Source organism: Arvicanthis niloticus, chromosome 15 (genome assembly GCF_011762505.2).
Source record: "Arvicanthis niloticus isolate mArvNil1 chromosome 15, mArvNil1.pat.X, whole genome shotgun sequence".
Lineage (NCBI taxonomy): Eukaryota > Metazoa > Chordata > Mammalia > Rodentia > Muridae > Arvicanthis > Arvicanthis niloticus.
The window spans coordinates 33,678,577-33,697,520 of record NC_047672.1 but is presented as its reverse complement, the minus strand read 5'-3'; the positions used below and the strand labels follow the sequence as shown (position 1 = coordinate 33,697,520).

Genomic DNA, 18,944 nt, shown 5'->3' with positions numbered 1-18,944 from the left:
ACCAACTGATTAGAATTTCGTAATTGTGTGAGCTGCCGAAGCGGCTCCGTGGAGGATGTTGGACTGAAGAATTTAATAACTGTGGAGTATTGGAATGTTGCAGATCTGGAGCTAATTATCTTGGGCTGTCTTGATCCATATGAATTCATTGTCCACTTCTGTGTCTGATAGTATTCTTGTGACTGCCATTTGAGACATTTGAAATGTACTACCAGTCCACTAGCTTCCACCATTCAAAAACTAAGACTGTCGTCGGATAGCAGCTGAAACCCCAGCAGAGATTCCCACTCTGTTCTAATCCTCCTGCCTTATATTCCCACCAATGCATCTGAAAAGGACTCAGAGTTATTACATTCTTGTTCTAAAACTATAAAAAAATCCACAAAACCACCACCACTCTGGAAAATGGTATTTGAGGCAACCTGAGTCTATGTCCTTGGGTCATGGTCACTCATATTTAGCTCTAGGATAAACTATCTCCTCCTCCTCTTCTTGAGACAAGGGTCTCACCATGCAGCTGGGAGCAGGGGTGGGGGTGGGGTAGGGGCGTTGAAATGTACTACTCAGTCCTCTATCCGTGCTGGCATCAGCCTCCGGAGCCTCAGTTGAAAGGCCCATGCCACAGCCTGGCCTCAGAAGCCATCTCCTGTAGTCTCCAAAGTGAGAACTGTTTTTGGAGTTGACACTTGGCAACTTCCCTGGACCACTAGCAGGGGCTGGCTGGTGTGGGGAAAGCAGCAGAGGTATGTGAGGATACATTGCTGTGTCCAGTTTTTCTAGAAAGTCTGAGAAGCTATGTGTCCTGCATTTAAAGCAGCTTCAGATGTTGATGGCAGCAAGAGGAAGCATTCTGGTAATAGGCGGGCCCATGGCGAGTGTCCTTGTCTTGCTGCAGGGAACATGGGCCTCCCCAGGCTGTCCCAAAGTTAAGAGATTGGTGCACACAGCACATGCCCTGCACAAAGCAGGCAGTAAGTGGCCTCTGCTCTGTTAGGAACACCTCCACCCCGACCCCTGTCTTAGGTTATCACCATCACCCGTTTCTGTTGCAGAGCGTTTTATACACTCCATCACCCTTAAGGGAAACGGGGCAGGGACTGCCTTGCCTAGCAGATGGAAGGAGAGTTAGCCAAGGTGGCCTAGACAAGGGTGTGGCAGGCCCAGCCTCTGGGCTGGCACCCAGGAGTTTACCAGGTGTGAAGAATCTTTTCCTGGTGGGCTGACCAGGGGCTAAGAAAGAAGAGCAGCTTGGAATTGACAGCAAGAACTCCTAAGAGAAGAAGTATCTGCTGGGGCCTACCTGGCCCTCTCTTCTTTTCTTCCAACAGTGAATTTGGAAGGATGGCCCTGTGTGAAGTCCTAGGTGGAGGAGTCTCTGTGTGGCTGAGGAGAGCAAGGCCTGTTGGAGCATTGCCTGCCTGGGCTGGGAGCCAGCCTGAGAGGAGTAGCAGAGAAACTGTTCCTAGGAACCACAGATGCTGCTGTTAATGATGATGATGTGGTAGAGAGGATGCATCTGGCCAGAAGTAATTGCTAGTGGCTCGTTGGTCTAGGGGTATGATTCTCGCTTAGGGTGCGAGAGGTCCCGGGTTCAAATCCCGGACGAGCCCTGTTTATCCTTTTCTGCTCCCCTTGGGCAACTTCCACATATACAGCCTGCTCTTGCCAGCTATCTGATCAAAGAATCTTGATGGCCAGCTGTCAGTCACCTCAGAGTCTTAGACTATATACACATACACATATATGGTGTTTCCACATGGTCAAGCATGGTTTTAAAGCTTCCTGGGTGAGAGAAGTAGACTTTGGGTCATCTACAGGCTGCTGGAGCCTCAGCCTCGCAAAAGCACATGAAAGCCTGGTTCCTGAACCTTGGAATCCCTGCAATACTACATAACTACACAAATGCAAGAAAGAGGCTTACAGCAATGTTTCAATAAACCAGGGTGTGTTGGGGAATTTGACCAAAGAAAGAGACAAAGGATGAAAGAAAAGTTTAAAAAAGGGAAGAGGGAGGAAGAGAGGGGGTAGAGAGAGTGAGTACAAGAGAGAGATCTACTGAAGAATCAACAAAATACTATGATTTGTGTAGGATTTCCCAGCTTCTCCTACTGTTTCTAAACAGGAAGTACAAGATGCACTGCTAACTCTGTGATGCCACCAACCGCCTGTTTGTTTCTCCTACAAACTCAACCATCCCAGGCACAGATACAAGTGTTTAGGTGCTTGCTCAGAACACTGCCTGTCACCTGGCCCCACATCTAGCTGGAGAGCTATTGGCAGTTGGTAGCGTCTGAAGAAGGGAGAATCACTTGTGTTCTGGCTTGGAGCCCCTGGTAGGCTGCCCATGCTGGAGTGCAGAGCCCCACACCCATGCACACACTGGCAACACTAATGCAACTCAATGAGTTATTTAAAAAAGACAGAGGTGGGGACATGCTGTGGCAGAGGCTGTGGGGAGTGGGCAGTAGATATGATCAGGACATATTGGATACATGTATGGAATGAAATTGTTGAACAATAAATTAAAAATAGAATGGAAAGTTCAGATAACCAAACACCAAACTCACCCTATCTGTAGCCATTTCTTAAGCCATAAGCTCTTTAGTGTGGCCATACCCAGGCAGAATATTCCTTCTCTCAGTGCCTGTCCTGAGGGTAATTGGCAGCCTACTTTGCACGCACATCCCCCTAATCAATGCTTTGAACTCAACCACCTGCCAAGAAGAGCTGCTTTCCTTAGGATTCCTACTGGAAAAGTAAAATAAAAATAAAAAGCTGGGTGGTGGTGGCAGTGCGCACGCGTTTAACCCAGCACTCCAGAGGCAGAGGTAGGTGGATCTCTGAGTTCTGAGGCCAGCATGGTCTACAGAGTGAGTTCCAGGACAGCCAGGGCTACACAGAGAAGCCCTGTCTTGAAAAACAAAACAAAAAGAAAAACAAAAAAACAACAACAAAAACAGAGAAGGAATCCCTACTGGTGTATCATTTACATGTCCCCTAGGTACTAAGAGTACCCTGTCACCATCTTCGGGGTGACTCCCAGAGGGAGTAAAATTATTCCATGAGGTAATTCCTCCTAAGGAGAATAGGTAGAACATTGCAAACAAGAATGCTCCACAACCTGGGGCGACATGACATGAAAATTACTACATAGTACACACACTTCAAATGGTAAAGATCAAGGCAAGAAAGAGGGCAAAGTAAGCATGAAGAGATTGTTGAGAGAATAAACTAAACCATTAAGAAATGAAAACCAGGGGGCTGGAGAGATGGCCAGTGGTTAGAGGACTTGGGTTTGATTCCCAGCGTCCACACGGCAGCTTACAACTGTCTGTAACCTCAGAGCATCCTACACCTTCTTTTGGCTTCCATGGGAACCAAGCATACAAATGGTGCACAGACATACATGCAGGCAAAATACACACACACATATAAAATAAAAATAATCCCCAAAGGCGCTGGTAATGAAGCACAGTTAGAGCACTTGCCTAGCACGCACAAAGCCATGGCGGATGTGTATCTGGAATCTCAGCATCAGGGAGTAGAAAGAAAAAGGGTCAGACATTCAAGGTCGTCATCAGCTACACAAGGAGTTTCAGGACAACCTGAGATATAAGACCCTGTCAAGAAACAGAGTGGGGGTGGGGGCGGTGACAAGGATGCACCAGACAGATTAGACTTGGAGAGAAGTAGTGACGAGAAGATAGAACTAATAAAAGTCATTCAGAAATGTAAGCAATAAAAAAATAATCTGAGGAACCGTGTGTGTGTGTGTGTGTGTGTGTGTGTGTGTGTGTATTACATAATATCCTGGAGAGAGAGAGAGAGAGAGAGAGAGAGAGAGAGAGAGAGAGAGAAGGAAAGAAGGAAGGAAGGAAGGAAGGAAGGAAGGAAGGAAGGAAGGAAGGAGGGAAGGAAGGAAAGGAGGAAGGAAGGAAGGAAGGGAAAAGAAAAACAGAGTGAATCTAACTAACCGTAGCCAGAAGGTGATGCTGGCCGACCACAGATAATGATGATGGTGATGAATCTTAATGGGGTTAGATACAAGCTGAAACCAAAATACCAGCTTGAAATTTGGCGGATCAGGAAAGAAGGGTGTTGTCATGTCCTAAGCTGCTTCTATTTGATAGAAAATTACAATGACTGCAGACTTAAAGATTGAAGGAAATGGGTGGGCAGCGGTGGCACCAACTTGTAATCCCAGCACGTGGGAGGCAGAGGCAGACAGATCTCTGTAAATTTGAAACCAGATTGGTCTACATAGCGGGCTCTAGGTTAGCCAATGAGCTACACAGCTATATAGCTACACATGAGACCCTGTCTCCAAAGGAAGGGGGGGAGGATGAAGAAAAATGTACACAGAGACTACTAACATAGGCAGCTTTTGCACCAGTGGCAGATGCGAAATAAGGAAGATAAATACATCCACAAGCAGTGTCATTTAAATTGTCACATCTACTTTATAGACTAACTTGGCAACAATTAGTAAAATTTAGAGGCACCTATTCCATGACCCAGAAATTCCCCTTGAGTCATTTGCCCTTGGGATATGTCTGTCACACGGGCCGAGAAGACATATATAGAATTGCCAGTTACAGCATTTACTTTATTATAGAAAACTGCAAGGAGCCCAGATGCCCGCTAGAGCTACGTGAAACACCATGGATACCTAAACCTTTAAGGTTAGACGATGAAGGTGGATGATGTAACATTAGATGGATATTGAAACCACACAAATCAAAATTATGTAATTTTTTGTGACTATATACGTATATAGCATAACTTTCAAACCATGGGATTGTTCCTGATGGTCAGGGTTGGGTTTTTCTAGATTTTAGGCTTCTACTTCAAATAAAGGCTGGCACAGATTGCAAAGTAGCAAGGAAGTATAGCTCAAAAGCAAAGCAAATAGTATAGACCTGAAAGAAATACATGGTAAAGGATCAGTAGTCCACAGGCCTGAGAAGCTGATCACGGGCTCCAATTGTGACTTGAGGCTTTTTTATGGTGTTCAAGAAAAGGAGTTTGGTTACTAAAGTGCGTAAAGTTGTTCTTTGTTTTGATTAAGTCATATAATTATTTCTTACATATCACTTCCCATAATGCATCTGATTTTTTTTTTTTTTTTTTTTTTTTTTTTTTTTTTTTGGTTTTTCGAGACAGGGTTTCTCTGTGTAGTCCTGGAATGCATCTGATTTTAATCATGGAGGCACCCAATTAACATTCAGGGAATTTTCCCTCAAAGTTTACTCAAGGACATAGTTTTTTGCCTTAATGTGGACACATACCCAAAAACCATTTCAGGTTGGATCTGTCCTTCTATTCTTTCTACTCAAATGCACTGGGAATATATTTGTTTTTTTTTTTTTTTTTAATTATTATTATTGTAAGCCTAGCCCTTAACAGTTGAAACATCTCTCTAAACCCTTTGGGAATACATTTGAATAAAAAAACTTGGTAGTTGTTAGAGACAAAGAAACTTAAATTATTTGAACAATAGAGCCTGATGTCGGTAGGGGTCTGAGGTTGCTGGGTGTGTTGTTTGAGGAGGGCTGTGTATACACAGATCACACAGGTGAAGAAACTAGGCTGCCAAGTGCATTATTGCAAGACAGAGTGTGCACAACTAAACCTAAACAGGGCCCCAAGTTGCTACACTACTCCTTGTCCTTACCTACTTCAGAATCAAATTTGGTCTGATATTAATTGTCTGGAGAGATGGCTTAGTGAATAAGAGCACTGGCTGCTCTTCCAGAAGACCTGGGTTCGAGTCCCAGAGCCCACACGGCAGCTCACAATCATCCGTAGCTCCCACTGCCAGGGGTCCAATGCCCTCTTCCAGTCTCTCTGCACACTTCACACGTGTGGTGCACAGATATAAATGCAGGCAAAATGCCCGTACGTGTGCAAACACGTCATCTTAAAAGTATATAGTTGTAAAAAGTAACATTACTGCTGGGAGAGGAAGTCAGTTTTCTTTAATGATCATACCCCCAGGTAGGCTGTCCGTACTCTAGGGCAGGCCCTGCTCTCAGGGGTAGGAGGACAACACAAACTGGACTCCATTGGGGGGAAAAAAATACAAGAAGACAACTCAAGGCTGGGGGGTAGGGCTGTGAGGTGAGGGTGAAGAGGGTGGGGGTGGGAGGAATGGGGACTCAGAAGCATTTATGAAATTTCCAAAGAATACAAACATAAAATTTGTTTGAAAGTAAAATTTAAACATGACTCGGGATGTAGCAAGGTAGCAGAGCATTTGCCTACCAGGCAAAAGGTCCGAGGTTCAGTCCCCAGTGTTGCAAGAAGAGTCGAGAGATAGGAACGGTCTGGTGTGCACAGGAGTGTTACATTAGTCTTTGAACTTTACTTTTCTGCACGTTGCAAAGACTCATTTTTAATATGTTTTAGTGGTTAACTCTGAGCATCTAGAAATAAGGGTAAAGGGGGATAAATGGCTGCCTCGGTCCTTAGAAGGGATGATCTCCTGGGATGGGATTGGGGGTAAGGCTGAGTCTTAAACCCTGGATTATGAGGATTAACCCAGATCATCCCTCTAAACTAACTGATCACCTGGCTGACACACCCGGCAGGCCTGGCCTTTCAGAGACACATCCCTGACAGCCCCACCCCCCATACATGCTAAGCTCTTTCCTTCTGCTTCCTAACTTCACCCTCATCTCAACCTCATACTGATCTGAATAGAGTTTGCCTCCTACTAACAGATTGGTTCTGGTCTCCCTTGAACATTCCCTGAGAGCAAAGGTAAGTGATGACCTGCATCCAGGATCCAGGGAGAGTTCAGTCCTAATGCTCAAGACCCAGGCTCCCCTAAAGAGAAGCTTTGACTTCTGAATGCCACAACAGACAACTTCTGTCTCTCCATTCACCCACCGCCAACTGCTAGTCTGACCTGCTGCTGAGACAAAACCAGAAGGAGCTGCGTGAGGCAAAACCCCTGAGCTTCCAGAACTTTAGCTCCCCCCATGAGAGCCCATTGCATCATCTCTAAAACTTTAACCTTGCTGCCCAAGTCTGGCTGGATAGTCTGCAAAACAGCAGGCTTGCCTGGCAGCTCTCCTTCTCCATGGCTGGATCACTATAGCCATAGGTCTAAAGTGGGGGCTTGTCCTCTGGGGAGAAGGTGAAAAAGAAAAGTTCTTTATCTCTCTGGTCATGGGGGTGGGGGGGACGACTTACTACTGACTTCTGATTTTTGGACTTTGTTTTGTTTTGTTTTGTTTTTAGAGAAAGGGTTTCTCTGTGTAGCCCTGGCTGTCCTGGAACTCATTCTGTAGACCAGGCTGGCCTTGAAATCATATAGATCCTCCTGCCTCTGACTCCTGGGTGCTGGGATTAAAGGTATGTGCCATCACTGCCTGGCAGACATCATTGTTAATAGGGAACACGAGTTTAAATTCATGAGCTAAAAATCTGTGATAAATCATGAAGGCATTATAAATGTAGTTGGAAGGTTTACATGAACTCCTTTACTCCATGAGTCGGGTACTTTGATACTGAAGAAGCAAAGATGACTAGGATACTTCCCAACCTTAGCAGACAGTACTCTGATGCTGCCCAGAGGGTCAGAAGAGCATAGCAGGGGTGTCTAATAAGGAAGGGATGGGGTGTCTGGAGAGAAACTCTCAAGCCAAGGCTGAAATTATGGATAAGCCAGGCATGTGCAGCAGACAGGCAGAGAAGTGTTTCATTCCTGTGGAACACAGAAGGCTTGAGAGCCTGGCAGCCTGGAGAGTCAAACACAGCCAATCCACAGCCAAACTTTAGGAGTGAGAATACAAGAGAAAGAACTGATGTGAGCACCCAGCTTAGAAATCTTCCCCGATTATAACTCAGGGAACACATTCCTGGGTATCCATCCACTTCTGACCCAAAAGAGACCTGCTGAGATGCCAGATCTGCCTCAAGATCACGTTCATCTCTTGAATACGCCTCCTGTTTTCCCACATCTCCTGTTACAGGGAACATCCGTGGTGTCCACACTGCACAGGTCACAGAGGGTGCGGCTCAAAGGACAGGGGAGAAAGCAGGTCTTGATACACTTGGAAGCAGCCTGGATGGACCCTTGGCTCTGGCTTGGTGGGAATTCGGGGGGGAAAGCAGTGATGTACAGCCTAGCAGTTGGCACATACAGGTCTCAACTTCCCTACCCTCCAGCCTTGCAATAGTTCTGGGGTGCACGAGGCCACCCGAAGGGATGGGCTCTGTGGATTGCGGGGATGGGGACGCTGGCCCTGCGTGGAGACCAAGGAAGTGCGCGCGTGTCTGCGCATCTGCAGGAAACAGTCCATTCTCTCATCCCCGGCTTCAATCACCCGGCAAGATCAGGCCCTGAAACCCAGCGCAGGGAGGTCCCTACGCGCGGCTGACCCAGGGTGGGTTCTGCAGCCAGAACCAAGCCATCCTAGCACTCCCTGGGAGCATCCTCAAGACCCGGTAGCTCACGTCCACTTTGCAGGCGCAGTAGACCCGAAGCAGCCTCGGGCGAGCCTGGGACACTTTGGTGGTACGCTCTAAGCCTCTTTTGCGTATCCCCTACTGGGTCTGGAGCTGGGGACTGGGGAGGGCTTCCGGGCGGCCGCAGGCGGGCACTCGCGTCAGGTGGCCAGGCCAGGCCCCGCCCTCTCGGCCCGCCCTCTCTCCTCCCTGCGCACCGGGCTCCCGGTCCCCGGCCCGGAGGCTGCGGCTTCTGCTCGGGAGGCGGCGGCAGCGGCGGGAGCGGCCATGGAGGCAGGCGGCGGGGCCGGCGCGGGAGCCGCGGGCTGGAGCTGCCCTGGCCCAGGTCAGAGCCGCCTCTCCCTCAGTTCCCTATGCTCCTTCCCCCCCCCAACGGCTCTCCTTCCTTCTGACCCCCAGGTGCTCCTGGTACTCAGTCGGCTCCTTCCACCCCGGCCTCCACCAGATACCGCTCTCCATCTTTCGACCTGGGGTGTCCCTTCCCAGCGGTCACTCCCCAAGCGCTCCCCATCTAGTCTCTCCCGCCCGACAGTGCTTCCAGCTCACGAGGGGGGCGGGGAAGGGATGGTCTCTAGAGCCTGAACCCTTCTAGTTCATCAAAGCTCTGGCCCACCGGGAAAGGGTGGGGTGGGCGAGGTCTGGTGAGGGAGGGGAGGAGAGAGATAGAGAAATGGCCTAGTTTGGAGCCCCTTCTCTCCTGGTCCGGCCGCCCCTCCCTTCCCTGCTTTGCTATACAGAATCTTCCCCAAACCTTCTTTCCTAGTTCCCACCCTACCCCTCTTCTCCTTGTGCCCCAAGCTAAACACTCACCCTCTTCTGTCTGGATGAGGGAGAGGAGCCGGGAACAGCCTGGAACAGGGGTGCTGAGGTTGGGCAGCGCCGGGCAGGGGTCCTCTCCATAGGCGAAGCATGAGAGGTGACTGAGGGAATAGAATCACAGAGCTAGGCAGAGTGAGTCAGGCTTCTCCCGTGTGATTGCAAATTCCGGGGCTCCCATATAAGAACGCACGCACGTCCCTTGTTTTCCCTTCAACCCCAGCCCCCTCGAATCCTACAATGCCTACTTTCTCCCTGCTCACAGGACCCACAGTAACCACTTTAGGCTCTTATGAGGTATCTGAGGGTTGTGAGAGGAAGAAAGGCCAGCGCTGGGGGTCCCTGGAGCGCCGTGGGATGCAAGCTATGGACGGTGAGTTTTCTGAAAAAGGCTTTCCCATCACCCTACTCCGCAACTCCCTTCCTCCTTCTTTCCCTGACCCTAGAGCTCTGAGCCAGGACTGGGCCCTTCCCTCGCTTCATCTCAGGCCCCTCCTCCCTGGTGGCTGGGCTCCAGACCTCCCCTGGGCTCAAGAAAGTCATTGATGGAAGTTTGGGCACATCCCTTTGGGGCGCCAGTCACCCAGCTAACCAGGTTGTGTGTCCTGGTGGAGCTGCCAGTCAGAGAGAGGTCCTGCTCAACCCAGCCTGGAAGCAGGCTTTCGGCAGGGGGCTTGTTCTCACTGCCTGCTGACCCAGATCCCGAGCTGTCTCTGATTTTTAAAAGCCAGGACATGGGCATGTGAACTGCCTTTCTGGTGCCACCACCATCAACTCCGAATGGAGCCCTGGAGCTTTAGTAGGAAAGTGCTTAGGAGAGAGCTAGGTGAAGCCTGTTTCCCAACAGCACTCCTGTGTCACAGGGCAGGTGGTACTAACACATTATCCAGGACTTCTTACTGAGTGTCCCCAGGCCCCTCTATAGTTCGGCACAGGCCTCCCTAGAGACTAGATGACATAAGTGGCCTCAAATGAACAGTATGATGTTGGCATTAAAAAAAAAAGGGAAGACCAGAGATCCAGAATTTAAAAACAAAGCAATCCCTACCGAGACAAGAGTTTGCTATTTACAGGAACTGCAATGCAGTTAAAAAAAAAAAAAAAAAAAAAAAAAAAAAAGGCGTGTTCAGGAGCTTGAACATGAGGACCAGTCCCAAATCAGTTTTTCAAATGTGTCAACAGGACTGGAGAGATGGCTTAGCAGTTGACCAGTTCCCAGCACCCTCATCACAGCCCACAGCTGTCTCTGACTTCAGTCTTAGAGGCTCTGATACCCTCTTTTACCTGCAAGGGCATTGCCCTTACATTGATGGACAGACACACGTGCAGGGAAAGCACCCATATGCATTAACTAACTAAATAAGTAGTTTAAAATAATGTGTTAGCCGGGCAGTGGTGGCACACGCCTTTAATCCCAGCACTTGGGAGGCAGAGACAGGCGGATTTTTGAGTTCAAGGCCAGCCTGGTCTACAGAGTGAGTTCCAGGACAGCCAGGACTACAGAGAAACCCTGTCTTAAAAAACAAACAAACAAACAAAAAAAAAAAAAGCATTAGGATGGCAGGATGGCAGACTTTCTTTTATACACAAGTTCAGCCTAACATCAACTTGGGTTAGCAAGAAAGAGATGACCCTTGTGGCACCTAACAGGGGAATAACAGGTGTAGAAAATTTCAAAAAGATCTTTGATAACATGCATTTGAAAGGATTCCAACACTGATGCAGTAAACAACTCCAAGTCACTTCTGCCTAACGTTTCCTTTTCCGACAGACCAAGCCAGTGCTCACTCATTATGAAAAGGTAATACCTTGCAAGCCACCTAGATTTCTTTCCCCTAAGCTTGCTCCATTTGCCCCTACATAAACAGCTGGTGTCTGAACGTCTGAATCCTTTCTTTAACTCCTTGTCCCACTACCCAGAGTTCAGACTACCAGTGCCAGCTGTCTTCATGCAAGCTTCTTGTAGTTGAGCCAGCATGAGGCTGCTGTAAAGGCAACAAACGTTCAATATTAGGCGTTTAGAAGCCGGAGAAGATACATCCAAATTTGACCTACCAGAGCCTGACCATGAGTTAAGTCCCACCCAGGGGAACCTCTGGGGGACACCAGGTGGCACTATTCTGCTATCCAGGTTCTGGGGTGGTAAGGTGCAGGGTTCTGGAAGGGACACTGACTGTGTGGTGTAATGATTGTCTCTTCTAGGGGAGGTGTTACTTCCAGCTCTATATGAGGAAGAGGAGGAAGAGGAAGAAGAGGAAGAGGTGGAAGAAGATCAAGTACAGAAAGGAGGCAGTTTGGGCTCCCTATCAATGGGCAAGCATCGGGGCCTGAGCCTGACGGAGACAGAGCTGGAGGAGCTGAGGGCTCAGGTGCTGCAGCTGGTGGCAGAGCTGGAGGAGACTCGAGAGCTCGCTGGGCAGCATGAGGATGACTCCCTGGAGCTTCAGGGTGAGCACCCGTGATAGGGCACGGGGCTTGGGCCCAAAGGCTCGGTGCTTCCCTGGTTCCAAACCAGATGCTCCTCTCACTGCAGGGCTCCTGGAAGATGAACGGCTGGCCAGTGCCCAGCAAGCAGAAGTATTCACCAAGCAGATTCAGCAGCTCCAAGGTAACTGCCTCCCAAGTCTACACACACCTAACTCAGAACCTTACCTCGATCCTTTTCTTTCTTTCCCCACCCCCTTCTCTTCTCCTTTACCTCTGTTCTCATCTTTCCTTAATTTCTCATCTTTACCTATCTACGTGGCTATCCAGACCCCCCCCCCCAACTTCCTACCTTTTTATCTTCTCTCTCAGGCTCATCCTTTCTCTTTTCTCTTCCCAACCTCCTCCCTCACCCACATCCGTGTTTACTTTCATGTTCTGTTGAGTTCTAGGCTGTATTTGTATTTCTCTTTCTAGTCCCTCCAAGGGCACCATAGGGACCCATTGGAGGACACTCTAGTGTCTTGGAAGGAAACAGATAAGAACCTGAGTTTGTGGTCCCCCCACTCCTTTATTTCAGAGTCCAGGTTCTTTTGTGTTGGGAGGCAGGGAGGCAAGTGTCCCATATTCCACTGCACTACCAAATAAAGAGAGAGCTTTTGTTACTTCTGTGGGCTTCCGGAAGGTTTTGAGGATCTGCCCTAGAAAACAGCAGGGACTCTGTAGGGAGAGCTGAGATCAAGCCAAATGCAAACTATAAATGGGGGGGGGGGGGGGTCTGGAAGCTGTCCTGGAGAGAGCAACATGTCCTGAAATGTATAAGAGGAGGAGCGGAAGAGAAGGGTACAGCATGTAAAGCAAAGAGAGATGGAGGAAATGTGGCGAAGAGAAGAGAAATGGCAGATACGGGCGGGGGTTGGAGGGAGTGTGGGTGTTGGCTTCACATTATCTAAACTCCTGGGCTTAGCTTTACCATGTACAGACCTTATTCTCTTGGGCAGGTCATGTATTCCTCAGAGTCTCAGTTTCTTCTCTAAAACAAGGCTAACTCATTTGTCAACTGTTTGTTGAGAACCTTTATATTTAAAGGACCAACAAAGAACACAATTGTCCAAATCCCTCAAGAGTAGATTCCACAGCTGGGCAGGTGGCACAGGCAGGTAATCCCAGTATGTGGGAAGTAAAGGCAGGAAAACCAGGAATCTGATGCCAGCCTGGGCTACACAGTAAGTTCAAGGCTATCTGGGTTTTATGAGACCCTGTGTCATTAAAAGTAAATAAATTTTAAAGGAAAGTATAACAGCACAAATTCATGTGGTAATAAAGGCAACACAGGTATGAATATAATATTCAATATAAATATGTGATACTATTGTTTTCCTGCCAGTAAAATGAGCCAAGTCAAGTCAGATTCGATTATATTAAATGCAGGTTTATTGGGAAGCTGCTTTCAGGTGAGTTCACTGACCCTAAGGATTAAGACCAGGGGAGTGAGTGGCCATGGGAAGGGAGAGAAGGAGGAAGAGGAAGAGAAATAAAGGGAAAGTATGTACAGAGAGTGAAGAGGAGAGAGAAAGGAAGACCAAAATGTTGGTGATAGGGTATGGCAGGTAGGGACTGAGGGATGCTGGGAGAACCTAGATGCTAGGTCGTCTTTGGTATGTAAGATGTGCACCTCAGTCCCTTGTTCCAGGATAGACTCATAGCTAGGGATGAGGTAGGAGTTGGTTAGGTTATAAAAGTTATCTTCAAGAAGGTGGTGCTTCAGTTGTATAATGGGAAGGATCCAACCATGCAAAATGTGAGGGAGGAACCTACTAGAAGAACAGCCGCTGTAAGGTCCGGAGATGAGAATGAGCTTCATGTATTAGGGGGCAGCACCAAGGTCATTGCAAAGTTTATGTGAAGGACCCTTGTAGGAGAAAGTTCTAAGGAGAAGGTAGAGGTCTGCTTATAGTAGGTAGGCCTTTTATGTCAGCCGACAGAGCTAGCTTTCATTGTAGTTGCTATCAGAGGTACTTTCCAAGGCTGGAGTGTCAGATATGTTTTACATTTTTAGTTAGCTCTTTGCCTTTTTCCTCCCGTGGTGGGAGTTGAAGACAAGGCTTTTGTCAGGTGCTGACCACTGGGCCACATCCCTAAACCTTTACTTTACCTTTTCAAAAGAGTACTTTAGAATTCAGGAGGCAGAAATGGAGTCCAGCATGCTAGTGGATCCATTTAACTGACTTTTTTTGAATGAAGGCAGTAGAAATGGAGATGGTTTGAAACACATTTTGAAGGTGGAGCCTTCGTGACTTTGCCAGGAAAAACTGGGTAAATACTGATAATCTAGTGGCGTGGGAAAACTTGGCCAAAATGTTGCTTGGGGTCTAGAGAATTTAAGAGTTTTTTGGCTGGATGGGTCTGATGTCCAAAGTGAGTGTGTGGAGGAGCCATTTGGCTGTATGATCGAGAATTGGGGGAGAGACAAGGGCTGAAAATTAGCTTTGGTAATTTTTTTTTTTTAAGATTTATTTATTTTATGTATGTGGGTACACTGTCATTGTCTTCAGACACACCAGAAGAGGGCATCAGACCCCATTACAGGTGGTTGTGAGCCACCATGTGGTTGCTGGGAATTGAACTCAGGACCTCTCGAAGAGCAGTCAGTGCTCTTAACTGCTGAGCTATCTATCTCTCCAGCCCCCGGCTTTGGTAATTATTAACATGCAGACAGCATTATAATCTATGGGAGATGGACATTCAGTCACAACAAGAGATACCAGAGGGGAGAGAAAGGGGCCATAGAGACTCTCCTAGCTAGATGCCCAGGATAGGAGGAATGGCAAAAGAACCGTGATAGAAGGTACACCTAAGTCCATTCTGCCCTGAAAGGCAAGAGCAGAAAATTCTTCAGGGAAGTAATGCTCCACTGTGTAGAGAGCTGTGAAGGGAAGCGAGGTGGCTGCTGGGGTTGGCAAGATGGACAACCAGGAGACATGGCAGGATGGACTGGGATTGGCGAGAAAAAACGAAAGGTCAAATGGAGAACAACCTGAAGTACAGATCATGGTGGTGATAGCCATTTTAAAGAGAAAGAAGGCTAGGTGAGGTGAGATCAAGGGTTTCTTTTTAAGGCAAGGAACCCTTGATCTTGTTTTTATGATGAAGGAAAAAAGTCCAGTTGAGTCGAGCCAAGTCTTAGTCTTTGCTTGGAAAAGAACATTCTTTTCTTCCCAGTATGGAGACGGCTGGAAATCTGAAAGAGCAGGGGACACAGAGTGGTCGCTAGAGTTCAAGGATTCCCAGCCAGGTGAGGGGCCGCTGGCCTCAAACCCACTCCAAGCCCCGCCCCGCGGAAGGAACCTGAGACGGGGCCTTGCGCACGCGCGTTGCCCGTTTCCGCCAAGTGGGGGCGCTCGCGGCCTCAGAGGTACCTAGTGTTCAGAGGCGGTTCCGGCCGCCAAAGCCCCCCCGGGGCGGCACCGGCCGGGAGGCGGGAGCCCCCCCTTTGGAGACCGCTTGTGGGGGGCCGCCGAGATGCAGGCCATAACCAGTAAGTGCGAATTGTCTTCTCTTCCTCCCCCTCAAGTCGACTCCCCGAATCCTCCGCCGCGCCCCCCGAAGGCCGCAGCCCGCAGTCAACCGGCGCCAGCTCTTTGGAACTTGGTCCCTGGCTTTCCAACTCCTGGCTGGGCTGTCCCATTCAGCTTCCAAGATGGACCTGGCCCCTCGCCACCCATCACTACCCCAACTTCCATGATCTAAGAAGGCACTTTACAGAGCCAGGTCCCAAACAGCTACCCAGTGAGGTTTGAGGATGTTCTAGGGAGATGGAGGTTAGTCTGCGTCCCTAGAATGCCCAGGCCTGGGGTCTTCATCATAGTGACCAGTTGACCCCCATGCCTCTCCCTCCAACTAGACCCGAGCTGAGGATCTAGATCTCACCTTGTAAACTCTTGTACTGTGGAATACATTTGTGTTGCGGGATTCCGATTATCTCTTGTATAATCCAGGAAGTTATACAACCTAGTGCGCATACTTGCTGAAGGCATACAGACCTCTTCCTGAGGTGCCCTGCCCACTTAAATTGATACTGGCCATATATCCAAATGGGTGCTTTTTCCCTCCTTCCCTCCCTCCCATACAGCATGACACAGGTTGGTCTCAAACTCCTAGGCTCAAGCAATTCTCTTGCCTCGGCCTCTAGAGTTCTGGAACTATAGACATGTACAACTATGTCCGTAAATTTATCTTACAGAGCCCGTGTGCTCTTAACACATATGTAACTTTGCATATACAGAAGAAACTGAGTAAAAATGGAATGAATGATCCCCTCCCTCCTACATGAATACAGTAAATGCTTATTGAACTGGATTTTGGTTTAAATTCCTTTACTAAAAGTTGAACCAAGCATCTCATGTGTGCTAGGTACTAACTACATTCCCCACACCCTGACTTTCTGTTTGAAAGGAAGTAAATAGAACAAGCGTGTTCCCTGTTTTCATAAAGCTCATAGCCAAGTGAGGACAGAACTGAACACAGCCATGTGTGCTGCAGAGTTCAAGGCGCTATGTGAACCATCAGGGTTCTTCTTAACTTTTGGATTTTAGAGGAGGTGGAGGAGAGGTTAGAAAAAGATGAAATCTGAGTGTTTGCTAGAGTACGAAGGGGATAGGACATGGGGACAGCATACCTGGTGAAGTCCAGTTCTCTTTCATTCCTTAATCCTCCCCACACTTCTGAATCCTTACTGAAATCCATGACTTTAACTGTCCACTTTGGAGTTATTTTCACCCATTCCAAATGGGTGCCTGCATCCAGAAATCTGAGATGCAAAACTAGATGTAGTGACTCATGTCTGTAATCTCATCACTTGGGAGGCTGAGTTTGAGACCAGCCTGTGCTACAGAATGAGACACTGTCTTAAAAACAACAAAAGAACAGAGGTAGGTGGATCTCTTGAGTTCCAGGACAGCCAGGGCTACACAGAGAAACCTATTTCAAAAAACAAAACAAAACAAAAAAAAAAAAAAAAAAAAAAAAGAAAGAAAGAAAGAAAGAAACCAAACAAACTAAAACAGTGATCCACAGGGTTCTGACACATTTGTTTTGCAAATTAAAATATAAGCATAATCCATATATAAAGTGTAGAAATTTGTGAAAATCAAGCAACACCAGTACAAGATGGAGACTAGAACACCTGGAATGTCACCCCACCCCTCTATGACTATGTGAATGCACATGTCTGCCTGTGAATTGGAGACCAGGAGTCAGTGTCAAGTGTCTTCCTCACTCTCCCCTTATGTTTTTTTTTGTTTTTTGTTTTTGTTTGTTTGTTTGTTTGTTTTTGTTTTTTCGAGAAAGGGTTTCTCTATGTAGCCCTGGCTGTCCTGGAACTCACACTGTAGAACAGGCTGGCCTCAAACTCAGAAATCTGCCTGCCTCTGCCTCCCAAGTGCTGGGATTAAAGGCGTGAGCCACCACCGCCTGGCTTCCCCTTATGTTTTGAGACAGGGTCTCTCACTAAACCAAGAGCTTACTGTTTCAGCCAAACTGGCAAGCCATAGGCTCCAGGGATCTGTCTCTGCCTCCTACCCACACTCCACAGTCCCAAGGGTTAGGGTTACTGACTCATGCCACCATGTCTGGGTTTTATGTGGACACTGGGGATCTGAACTCGGGCCCTTAATGCTTATATGGCAAGCACCTCACCGACTAAGCCCTTTTCCCATCCTTGAAGTAATGGTTTGGGGCATAGATCTTCTTAGACTGTTTTTCTGTGTCTTTAAGTATTTATGTTGTGCGGGATCTGACTTGTTTCTCTTTCTACCTAATATATGGTAGATACACCTTTATATTTTTCTAGTTAGCAAAATGGTTTCTGTTTGTAGAAAGACTTAATGTTTTTGAAGGCTTAAAAGTGGTATGGACACTGGTTTCTACTTAAGCCCTCTTGGTGAACTGTATCATGATTCAAACAGTTGATGTTGTCAGTCACCATGTAGATTATTATTCCATATTTTATTATTTTGTGATAAATTTCTTTTTTTTAATTTGACCTTGAATTCTAAGTGTGTGCTGTTTTGCATCCTGTGCTTACAGGAAGTTTGGGGCAAAGGGAGCCTCTGAGGTCTTGTATTTCCTAAGCTCCAGGATGAATAAGTGAAAATACTCTGAAAAATTTTTTTTTTTTACCCATGGAAGTTTTAGAAAGACTTAGGACGCTGATAAGATACTACCTATTAGGTGTTTTGTTTCATTTTGTTGGGTAGAATATCTATCCCAGGCTAGACATAGATTCACAAGATAGCTGAGAAGGACCTTGGATTTCTGATCTTTGTGCTTTCACCTCTCCAGTTTTGGAATGACAGGTGTGACTCACCACACCTAGTTTGTTTGGTTCTTAATTGTAATTTTCTTAGGCATACTTAATATTTTTTCTGTTTGTTTATAATTTTTTACTCTGTAGATTAGTGTACAAAGCAGTAGGCTTCCTTAGAGCATTTCCGTGCATATGTCACTGAACTCTGTTTTCGAGCATTCCATCCTTTTTGTTCACACTAGCCCATGTGCTAGTGGTGAGCGAGGCCTCAGCGTCTGCCTGCCTACCACATTTTAGTACACAGGGTTCCTCTCTGCTTTCCTCTTAGGCATCCTTCATCTGTACCATACAATGCTCTCCTTCTTTGGTGGGGTAAAGACTAGGTTGTCAGTGGTTTACAGACAGCAGGGAAGACTCTCTTGAATGCTATGTTTGCAGACTGTGCTCAGCTCATTCACTTCTTGACCACCAACCTTTGTTGTTGTTGTTGTTTTGTTTTGTTTTCCAGGTGAGCTGCAACATCTACGGGAGGAGATTTCCCTGTTAGAGCATGAGAAAGAAAGTGAACTTAAAGAAATAGAACAGGAGTTGCATTTGGCCCAAGCAGAGATCCAGAATCTACGGCAAGCTGCAGCAGATTCTGCAACTGAACATGAGAGTGACATAGCATCCTTGCAGGATGATCTCTGCCGGTTGCAGAATGAACTCGATGACATGGAACGCATTCGAGGGGATTATGAGATGGAAATTGCCTCGCTCCGTGCAGAAATGGAATTAAAGACTTCTGAACCATCTAATTTAAGTATCTCAGACTTCTCTGGGATGCAAGGTATGAAACTTTCTGGTCTGTTCACACAGTTGAACAGAGGAGAGGACATTATAGATAGGAAGATAGTGGAAGAGTAGTGTTAGATTACGCATT

The 18,944-nt window shown here is 47.3% G+C and overlaps 1 protein-coding gene and 1 non-coding gene across 23 annotated transcripts in view; both read left to right on the top strand.

Annotated features, from left to right (window-relative positions):
- Positions 1-1,538: 1,538 nt before the first annotated feature.
- On the top strand, positions 1,539-1,610 carry Trnap-agg (transfer RNA proline (anticodon AGG)). The gene has a single exon. It is a non-coding gene; the product is annotated as a tRNA-Pro (tRNA).
- A 5,059-nt stretch (positions 1,611-6,669) lies between these two features.
- Ccdc136 (coiled-coil domain containing 136) overlaps positions 6,670-18,944 on the top strand; it is a 32,955-nt gene continuing 20,680 nt past the window's right edge. For 3 of the 22 annotated variants that reach the window (XM_076913614.1, XM_034518851.2, XM_034518845.2), the window contains exons 1-5: positions 8,563-8,800; positions 9,557-9,664; positions 11,494-11,739; positions 11,825-11,899; positions 18,531-18,851. In XM_076913614.1, the coding sequence (XP_076769729.1) occupies positions 8,743-8,800; positions 9,557-9,664; positions 11,494-11,739; positions 11,825-11,899; positions 18,531-18,851 (808 nt within the window). In that variant the 5' untranslated portion in view covers positions 8,563-8,742. Of the gene's footprint in view, positions 6,763-7,979; positions 8,525-8,556; positions 8,801-9,556; positions 9,665-11,493; positions 11,740-11,824; positions 11,900-15,100; positions 15,254-15,300; positions 15,537-18,530; positions 18,852-18,944 lie in introns of those variants that run through there. The other 19 variants (XM_076913608.1, XM_076913606.1, XM_076913605.1 and 16 more) reach the window with 15 other exon arrangements.